Source organism: Anastrepha ludens, chromosome 4 (assembly GCF_028408465.1).
Source record: "Anastrepha ludens isolate Willacy chromosome 4, idAnaLude1.1, whole genome shotgun sequence".
Lineage (NCBI taxonomy): Eukaryota > Metazoa > Arthropoda > Insecta > Diptera > Tephritidae > Anastrepha > Anastrepha ludens.
In genome coordinates, this window is record NC_071500.1 from 70,887,761 (window position 1) to 70,898,819 (window position 11,059).

At 35.9% G+C, this 11,059-nt stretch overlaps 1 protein-coding gene across 1 annotated transcript; it reads left to right on the top strand.

The window, feature by feature from the left end:
- Positions 1–2,836: 2,836 nt before the first annotated feature.
- Positions 2,837–4,366, top strand: LOC128861867 (uncharacterized). The gene has a single exon (XM_054100241.1). The coding sequence runs from the start codon at positions 2,837–2,839 to the stop codon at positions 4,364–4,366; it is 1,530 nt and encodes a 509-aa protein (XP_053956216.1).
- The last annotated feature ends 6,693 nt before the right edge of the window (positions 4,367–11,059 follow it).

An 11,059-nucleotide genomic window follows, 5' to 3' on the forward strand; every position in this document is an offset into this window, starting at 1 on the left:
GGCATTTTTCACACTTCTTATTTAACTAGTAGATGTGGGTCACCTCAAGAAAATAATAAGAAGTGTTTGATTACATACGCTGTTTTTTATCCGCTGAATCTGGCATACTTTTTTATTGCCTACCTTTATAGAAAACTAAGCTTTGGTCAAAACTCGCATACTCGTAATATTGTCTTCAAATACAATATAATATACAAAATTAACGCCCTCTCGACTGTTTTCTGTTATTACTATCAGATTGTATATTTTTATTAAAAGGAGTACCTACTTAATTTAATTTACTTACATATCTTACAGGTATTTTATAGTAAACTACACCTATGTTTAAAACAATAGCCTAGAGACGATTTACCAAGTTGTAACAACTATTTATTTTTTTGTTACTCATTTAATTTTTTTTTCTTTGTACAGTAGAACGGTATAACTCAAAGTATCAAGCTTTGAACAAAATTCAAAAAACTCAGCTGATTTACTGATGTGAAAGGGGTTTGTTTACGACAAAACTGAGATTGTGTTGGTGATACAAGAAAAAATTAGTGCAGACTTAACTCATGCTACTTAGTTGCCATCTAAACCACAGATGACTAAATGCGAAGCTGTACTGTTGAGTACTTGGCAGTATTACCAGTCAGACGAAATGATGGGCTACCGGAAATTCTTTAAAGCGCCAAAAATAACAGACGAAAACAATTTGTTTTTACGTTAATGCCGCGTTACACATGTTTTGCAGGAACTTATATTCAATAAGAGCGAAAAATATAAATGAAGAAAGTAAATATTTAACTTAGTTCAAGGTTGATACTTTAAGATGTCAAAAAATGGTCTATGAATGCACAGGGGGACTATAAGCTTTCTACCCCCCCAAATCAGAAGACAGTGATATGTACTTGAATTGTGATTTCTTTATTTTATTATATTTAAATAATAAAACAAAATTTTTTCTAAGAAACAAATTAAAGCTATCTGTTTTAATTTGTTTGTTGTTTTACAAATACGTTTTTGTTAGCCACTTTTTATTATATTAACAAAATACAATACCTTTTATATATCTCTAAAATAATGCTATTCACCTCCTTTTTAGTATTTTGGCCTTTCAATGTTTGATAATTTCATTAATTTTTGAATTTTCTATCATTTATGTGTTTTATACTGATTGTAAATTTTATTTTTATGTATGCGTACATATGTATATATGTATGTGTAGTGTGGCATTTGGAAGCTGCAAAAATTCCCAATTTTTGTTTAAGAAATATCCTATTAATATCGAGCAACTGTCTGGCTTAGACGTGAACAACTTAATAAGGTTCTGGATAAAGTCAGACTGGATATAGTCAGGCCATAATTAACCCTTAAACTAGTTGGTATCGAGGATGTGGCAACAAAATGGTTCGCTAGGAATACTTTTTAAGAATTTAAAACCTTGGGGTCAGTTTTATTGATATCCTGTTTTTATGGGATGTGAACTAATATAATTTTAGCAAAGGTGCAATATACGAGTACATACTTAAGTGTATGCTCGTATGCAGTAACACCCGTTACTTACTTCATATACCTGGTATAATCAACCAGGTAATCCAAAACCTTCGATCCCCAATCATAAGCAGCAACCAACGTACTATGCGCTAATATTTTGATACTACTAATATATAATATACAAGTAAGTGGGTAAGTTTCGAGGAATAGGCATGCAATTACACAAATTATCGATAATGATACTACTCCAACAGTACCACCCTTCTTAAATACACAACAACAATTTACACTCAATGAGTTTTAATGGATTATGTGTTCGATGACTCTGATCGAATTTTCTAGTTATTAAATCATTTACAACTTGAGCATTTTCCTATTATATTATATTTATAAAGGGTCTTTCAAAAGACGAGCCTAGATTTTGTTTTAAAATAAAGTTGATACAAATTTAGATTCGTCGAGGTTTCGCTATTTTTATTCGAAATACGGATATTAACAATTATATGTGAAAACTGCCATTATTTCAATGTCCACCACGGGTATGTCTACAGGTAAATTCCGCCAAGCAGTCGATTCAGAAACGCCACTTGTTGAGAACGTCGACATAACTTTGCACTACAGCAGCAATATTTTCAACAGAACGTTCCGTTTGTGGTCTGCCAATCCCTTTTCTATCCTGACCAAAACCAGTTTCTTCAAATTATTTCACCAACCTTTGAACTGTAGACTCATTCAAAGTATTATTTCCACCAAAATAATAACGAAATTTGCGATATTTTGTTCTGAAAGATCGACCATTTTCATAATAAGTTTCAATAATTTTTACGCGTTATTCTATCGTGTAAAATTATGAATCTGGCATTAATAAAAGTAGTTATTCACTACTGACATCTAGTCGTCACTTTTGAAAGACCCTTGATATAAGTACTTGTGTTTTTTATGGAGGCTAGTCGCTCTTCTACCCACCGTTATAAGTATTTACATAAATTAATCACTTACTTAATAAGTATTTCGTAAACGGTAATGAGTTACCAATTGCCGATGACAAAGTTAGAATAAAAACGTAGTTGATAGCATAATTTCTTTATTCTTTATTTTACTCCTCAGTCAAATTTTGGTGCTTTTGGTCACTGGTGTATTTAATTGTTACGTGTACGTCTACTACGAAAGGAGAATGCAACTAATATTTTCTTTCCTAATCTTACAAATATTCGTACGACATATTGGAATAGTGAACTCTGAAAAACTTTTTAATATCGTTAATAATTTGACGAAGGACTTGGAATTGGAGCTAAATTTATTTATCAACAGCAACGAAGAATTCATCAGCGAACTTCCTCTGCAGAATGTATTGACGCCAAAAATGATTCTCAATTACAATAGTGCAGATTTCAAGATCCACGGTCGGGAAACCGAAAAGGTTTTAACAGTCGCATTTGTTGGCTTGAATGAAACAGCTCGTATGGTAAATTTGCTGGTCAATGTTTTGTGGGAATTCCATTATACTAACGTACTTTTCGTATACAAAACCGCCTCTGAGACTCCGAACGCATACGGGCTTTTCCAGCTTTGTTGGCAGCACGGGTTCGTCAACGTACTAGCTTTAATCAATCAAACAATGTATACATATCATCCATTTCGCTACATCAAAGTTGTTCGATTGCACGCTCTCAGTGAATACTACAATAAATCCCATTTGCACAACTTTCAAGGATATCCACTTCGCGGGATCATCAGCAACAATTCGCCACGAGTATACCGCTTCAAAGATGATAATGGCAACATCGTCAATGGCGGCTACCTTTACGCATTGATAATATCCTTCATAAAACATCATAACGGTACATTCCAAGAGGTCGTAATGCCTACATATGCAATAAACCTAACAGATCTCATTGAAGCATTCAAAAATAGGCAACTCGATATTCTTGCCGATATGCTCTACATGTACTCGGATTATTCGCACAGCAATGTAATTTGCAACTATCGGACGTACCTAATGGTACCCTATGCCAAGCCAATACCGAGATACTTGTACATTTTCAAGCCCATGGATTACTTGATGTGGTTACTCTTACTATTCATCATTTTCTATGCGACCGCTGTACAAATGTTCTTATCCTGGCTACACGTAAATATACTTCACTTTGGTGTGGCTCTACTACGAACCCTTAGTTCGGTTCTGTATATACCGAGCTCCTATTATCGTAATTGTACGCGCGCACAAATATTCTGCTCAGCCATATTATTGCTAAGTGGTTTTCTTTTGACAAACCTCTATCAGACATTTTTGGCCAGCTTCATTATTTCCCACCTATATGAGCCACAGATTAATAGCATAGCTGATATCGCACATACAAATTATCGCATACCACAAACACAAATGGATGCCACCTATTTGCGTAGCTTGTCAGGTGTGCCGCAAATTGTTTATGATCGCTTATTGAACACTACTGCTGACGAAGTATACAAGTGGCGCCGTGAAATGAACACATCATTTATACACTCGACTGTTGAAGACAAACTTGAATTCTTCATGTATCAACAAAAGTTTTTGCGTATACCACTTTTTAAGCTGATCGATGAGGCGGTCATGCAGTTGCCACTGTTCATTACAATAGCTCATGGCTCACCATTTGTACAGCAGTTGAATAGTTTCCTGCGGAAAAACTTTGATACAGGAATTTTTGAGAAAATGTTTTCCGACAGCGCAGAAGAGGGTATTTTAAGTGGTGAGATAGAGTTCTATCGAGTAGACTCAAAGGAGTTTGAGCCAATTGATGTTGCGCATTTTTCACTAATATTTGCCGCATGGGCAGTGGGCCTGTTGGGTGCTTTGATTTGTTTTTTAATTGAGTTGAAAGGGTTTAACCTTCATGTGCCCGGGATATAAAACTTACGTACCCGGTCGGCTTACTACATTTGTAGTAACTACGTAATTGCATGCAAAACCAATGTAATGTAAAGAAAAAAAGACTTGTATGGTGTTTTTTTTTACTTGTACGTGTGTAATAACCTTTTTATTTAAAAATATTGAATTCAGATGATAATTTTAATACAAAAAATGTTTTAATTTTCCGGAGTTGAACAGCATTTTCCCAAAATATATGTTTCGGCTTGTGCATTACACACTGCTTTTTTGCACCAACTACAGATTTTTCGTGTGTTGTTACGACTTCCTATTTCACAGTATTGACAAGGTACAGGATATTTTGGTTGTTTATCGTTGGAAATATCAGCTAAAATAGATGAATCAACATTAGATGTAGCAGAAAGGGATCGATCCAGTGCCATTTCGATAGCTTTACGTGTTTGATGGAATCCCAGCACCTGGGGAACTTGAGAGCGCTGTTCAATTGCTGGCATAAAAAGCTGCTTAGACAAGCTCCGCAAGAAATCGCGCGTCTGTGCGACGGTTATATGGATTGTTTTCCGAGTAAATGATGGATGATGCAAGTGCACTTATGTCCAGCATGTTATAAAACATGGCCAAGGGCCAACGCAATGTTTTGCGTTTCGTTGAATATGCAGAAAGCATGTTATCCATTGCGTCGACGCCTCCTTTGTTTGCATTGTAATCAAGGATGTATTGCGGCTTGTTTTTCTTTTCAGCTACAATTGAATTTGTCAAAGGTGTGCTGGCAAGTATTATAACTGATCGGCCTCTTTTTGGAACATAAGATACCAAAGAAAACTTTCCATCGAGAAACCCGAAAATGGAAGATTCTTCAGCACGATTGCGGTCAGCCTTCATTTCATATGGTACAAACGTTTTATTTTGACGAACAGTACCAAGAATAGCTAGACCTTTGGCCATTAAATACTTGCCTAAGTTTAGCGATGTCAAAAAATTATCACAAATAATAGTCCTTCTGTTGTTCTCCCAATGGCATACTAACCTTTGCACAACACCTTCACCTACGTTATTTGCTCGACCAGCATTTGAGTTTTTTCCAGTATATATTTCACTTTTGAGTGGGTAGAACGACTTAGGATCGCATGCAAACCAAACCTTTATCCCATACTTGGCAGGCTTAGAGGGTATGTACTGAGTAAACCTAGTTCGACTGCGCAAAGCAAATAATTGTTCATCCACAGTTGGTTGGTAATATTTGCACAGATTTGCGTTCATTTGTCCACAATTCAGATATTGGAGCAGCCTTATCGGCTTCTAGCCTAAATGCTCTTGTACGCTCGCTGTCAAATCTAATGAATCGAACAATTTCTTTGAAGCGTGACTTAGGCATTACTGCTCGATAAAAGCAAATGCATTCTTGGCTCCACCTGCTAGTAACACAAGACCTATAAATGCTCTTAGTTCAATTAAGGTTAATTTCTCCCAGATTATTTTATCTCCCTTTCGCCCTTTTTCATTCGTATCTACTAGAATTTGTTGAAGCATTGATGGCTGAAGTCAACTATAAAATTCTATTTTGCATACATTTTATATGGTTACTACAAATGTAGTAAGCCGGCCGCAAGATGATGTTTTTTTCAAGTAGGGTCTAGAGGTCAGGAAAATAATAGTTCGAGTGTTATTATACTCTTAATTGACTTTGATTTGATAATCAGGAAGCTACTAAAAAATTCGGAAAATTTTTTTTTATCTCACTTTTTTTCACAATTTACTACAAATGTAGTAAGCCGGGCACATGAAGGTTAAAAAGTGATACGGAAATGTATTTGTACTTTTTAGGTGCTTGTGACTATATAAATATGTTGATAAATGATATGGCAAATGATGGTTCAAATGAATAAATGAAAAAAAAAAAACAAAAAAAAACAACCTGTTCAGCAAATGTGGGTGACGCTTAGTTTTGTACCCTAAACTTGTTAATAGTTATTTTGAATCATATAATATGTTGTGCACAATCTATTGAGTCTGAATCTTTCGTAGATTGAGAAATTCATAAATAAACTTGTGGAATACATTGACATATATACAGACATGCAATGTTCCTTTGAGGAATGTCACGACCCACTTTCGCACTCCGCCCTATACTCGAATCACGTTCCTTTTTAATTAAAATTTGGTACTCACTCTAAAATCTACAGCTTTAAGAACAGTAATTTTGATGCTACAAATGATATACAACTATTAAAATGTATAATTTTCAGTAATGGATCATACGCCAAACATATTTGACACTTGTAAACAGACATCTTTTTTTACTTTTTTATCGAAAAATTGTGTTCAGCGACGAAGCTCATTTTTGGGTCAATGGGTACGTAAATAAGCAGAATTGTCGATTTTGGAGTGAAGATCAGCCAGAAGAATTGCAAGAGCTACCAATGTATCCAGAAAAGGTCACAGTTTGGTGCGGTTTATGGGCTGGAGGTATCATTGGACCGTACTTCTTGAAAGATGCTGCGAATCGTAACGTAGCTGTGAATGCTGAGCGCTATCGTGAAATTATATCCAACTTTTTTTTGCCCAAAATGCAAGATCTTGCAAATGCATGACAAGTGGTTTCAGCAAGATGGTGCCACATGCCACACAGCACGCGTAACAATGGACTTGTTGAGGGGCGAGTTCGGTGAACATTTTATTTCACGTTCGGGGCATGTCAATTGGTCTGGGTAGCCGTGCGTGGTGCGATATAACGCCTTTAGATTATTTTTTGTGGGGTTATGTTAAAGCTCATATCTATTCAGACAAGCCTGCTTCAATTAACGCATTGGAAGACGACATTAAAGCGAAACATTGGAAAGAGTATGCCAAAATTGGACTAAGCGGATGGACCATTTGAAGCGCAGTCCCGGTCAACATTTGCATGAAATAAACTTCAAACATTAATGATTAATTTTGTGCCACCCTGTAGTGGATATGCTTAACTGTAGCTCCTGATGGGGTTGATGTTGCTGGTTTGATTCGTTATTTTAAACGCAAAGTCAATGAAATTTGTTGAAATTTTATCCCGCTAATGAATCGGAATCGTTACCAAATCCATTGGTAAACAAGGTTTTATAAAAAGTTCAAATTGAAAGGTCTTTACATAAAATAAATATACATATATGTATGTATACTGTAAGGTCTCGTTTTGTGCGGTGGATACGTTCTACAGAGGAGCGCTTATATGAAAGTCGCATAAAAAAGGTTTTTCTTGGCTCGAAAAAGTAGGAATATGTACGTTCCATAATTTTCTAAAATCGCATAAAACCAAAACAACGAGTTAAAATTAATTTAAGACCGCATAAAAAAGTTTTGCAAAAATTATAAGAAATAGGCTGCCTAATTAAGTACTTCGAACGTTGAAAAAAATTCACATGAAAGCTTAAAATAAACGTGTTTCAAACTTAATTCATTTTATTTTACTACTGTGGGCAAAAAGTAAGGCGAATTTATTTGTCAAACTTCGCGGGATTAAAATTTCGCTCTAGTTATTTTTTTCATGTGTTGGCAGCACTGTTAATAACATCTGGGCAAACTTTCATGTGAATGCCATTATCAGTAATATATTTACGCTTGTGTTTACCAAACGAGCAAGAGTGAATTTTTCGATTTTTACAATGTCTGATTTATTGAGCAGAGAAGTGCCATCAAACTTTGTTTGCGGAATGAAATTTCGGCTCCGGAAACGTTTAGCATGTTGCAGAAGGCATTTGGTGATTCGACCATGTCGCAGAAAAATGTTTATAAGTGGTACAAAGACTTCAAAGAGGGTCGAGAACGTGTTGATGACTTGGAGCGCTCCGGACGACCATCGACGTCAACAGATGACCAACACGTCAATAAAGTGAAGGAGTTAGTGCTCAAAAATCGTCGGTTGACTGTTAAAGACCTTACTGATATAATCGGAATATCAGAAGGATCTGTGAAAACCATTTTGAAAGATCGTTTGGGCCTACGAAAAGTCAAATCTCGTTTGGTACCGAAAACTCTCAATTTCTTGGAAAAAGTCGTTGCGTTGATGTGTGTGAAACAATGCTTTCAGACTATCAGGACAAGCTCAAATGCATCATTACGGGAGATGAGACTTGGATTTATGCTTACGACCCTGAAACAACCGACCAATCAAGCGAATATCGTGCTAAAGGCGAGGCCAGACCGAAAAGAGCACGTCAAAGTCGTTCAAAAATAAAGGTAATGATGACAGTTTTTTTCGATTTTCGTGGTGTGGTGTACTATGAAGTCCTTCCACCTGGCTAAACTGTTAATAAGGAATATTATTTGAACGTTATGCGTCGTTTACGTGAAGCAATTCGTCTAAAAAGACCAGAATTATGGGCCAACAACTCTTGGTTTTTGCATCACGATAATGCACCGTCTCACACTGCACTCGTTCTTCGTGTGCATTTCGACAAAAATTCCACGCATATCGTTCCGCAACCACCGTATTCACCTGATTTGGCTCGTGTGACTTCTGGCTATTCCCAAAACTCAAGAGACCACTCCGGGGAACGCGTTTCGAGTCGATTGAGGAGATAAAAGCTGAATCGAAGAAGGTGCTGATGGCCATACCGGAAATGGACTATTTGGCATGTTTCGGGGATTGGAAAAATCGTTGGCATAAGTGTATTTCATCGATAGGGGATTATTTTGAAGGGGATGAAATTGATTTACAAGAATAAATAAAGCTTTTTCATTTTACAACCAAATTCACCTTACTTTTTGCCCACAATAGTATTTTAAAGAAATAAAGTTTTAAATTTTGTAATCTTTATCAATACCTGGTAATGGATTGCATCGTCAAAGAGACTGTCTCTGTAATAGATATTTGCGGTAAAGGCGATTGATTTTCACAAACTTCATTCTCGTTCTGTGTAGCTCTTTCTTTTCTGTCAGTGTAATTAGTAAAATTTAAACTCGCTACTTATTATAAAAATACACAAAATAACGCTAAAGCAAAATTTAATTTCAAAACAATTACAGTTTACACCTTTCAGTGCGAAACTCAGAATAATGCAATAGCTACTTCTCGATGGTAAGTCTCATATATGTACATACAAGGGGAGTCCCCGAATTGCAGAAGAGTTAACGTAGAATTAGCTGTCCTTTACATCTATAAACCTTATGTCAGTAAAACAAATGGTGTGAGCTTTGAACGTTCCATGATTTTTGGAGACTGTCTATACGCGGGCTTCCTACTATACAAGTCTATATGTATGTTTGTCCTAGAAATTTTTGGATGAAATACGAACCGCACAAGTTCAAGATGACATAAAAATAATCCGCTTAAAACGAGACCTTACAGTATTTTATTGCTCCGAAAATTCGTTCAAAAGTATTCAAAAACGTATTAGTCTTATATTCATAGACAATGTTTTGAGGAATAATAATAATGGATTATAAACACAAAAGTTACTAATAATGGTGCAAAAGTAGTCAATAAGCCCCTTAAAATTAAAACAGACTGCTTTATAATACCAAATCTAACATTTTCCACGAAGTCTCTGTGAAGAGAACACACCCTAATTTCATGGCTGTTCAATCAAATCAAAGTGTGTTAATAAAGTGCGCTATATACAGTTTGTCTAATAGAAGCAAAACTGGCGAAATTCAAAAAAAAAATAAAAAAATTCAATTATGCTAAAGAGGTGTTCCCTTCCGCAATACGCAGTGTTGAAGCAGTTCCTATGTACACCCGCTAAAGGTCCTTAAATTTCAGATGTTCTACAACAAAATATTTGAGCAAGAGCTCTATATATAAAAAAAAAGTCATAAATAAAAGGGTGCAATTTATATATATCGAAGTTAAAAATGTAGACTAGTTCGCCGGACGAGTCCTAAAAAAATATCCCTCCAAAACAAGATCAGAAGATTATTGATTTGTTTGTGACAAGGCCGAACCTATCGTTGTGTGAAGCTGAAGCAATTTTAAGAAAAAGTGGTGTTAATGTATCTAAATTCACGATTCGAGGGCATTTACTACAGAAAGGCTCAAATCGCGGAGCACATTGGAAAAAAACTTGCATAGGCTAAGACAAATTCAGAATGGACTTGGCTAAAGGTAATAATCACGATGAATCTTCTTTTTGGCCGATTAGTTGTATACGTCAGTCCTGGCGTACTGCTGATAATCTTCAACTTCAACGGACTGTTAAGCAGCCAGTTAAGATTCATGGTTGCTGTTTCTCCAAAAAGAATTTGGCCGTTTATTTATATTCACCACCAATTTGAATGCAGTTTTTAGGGATAAAATTTACTTCCATCAGCTGCGAAGATGTTTCCAACCTTGGATTTTACAAGAAAACAACGACCCAAAACATCAAAGACAAAGGTGTGTTGAGCAGAAATGGCAAAAAGGGATTGGCTTTCACAGTCGCCTAAGGCCAGCCCAAGTAAAACTTTTTAAGAGAATAAATAGTTACGCAAAAACTCAAAGGGAAAATAACTATGGACGATCAACCAAGTGAAATTCGGCTGATTGAAGCTGATTTCCTCTACAATTTCTCTAGAAATTAGCACGTAGTAAGACTCCTCATAAAAATATCTGCCGTTCGAAGTCGGCTTGAAACTGTAGGTCCCTCCATTTGTGGAACAACATCAAGACGCACACCACAAATAGGAGGAGGAGCTCGGCCAAACACCCAAAACGGGTGTACGCGCCAATTATATATATATAATATATATAAGACTCAAATA

Coding starts and splice junctions, on each gene's coding strand:
- LOC128861867 (XM_054100241.1), top strand. CDS start 2,837: ATGATTCTCAATTACAATAGTGCAGATTTCAAGATCCACGGTCGGGAA.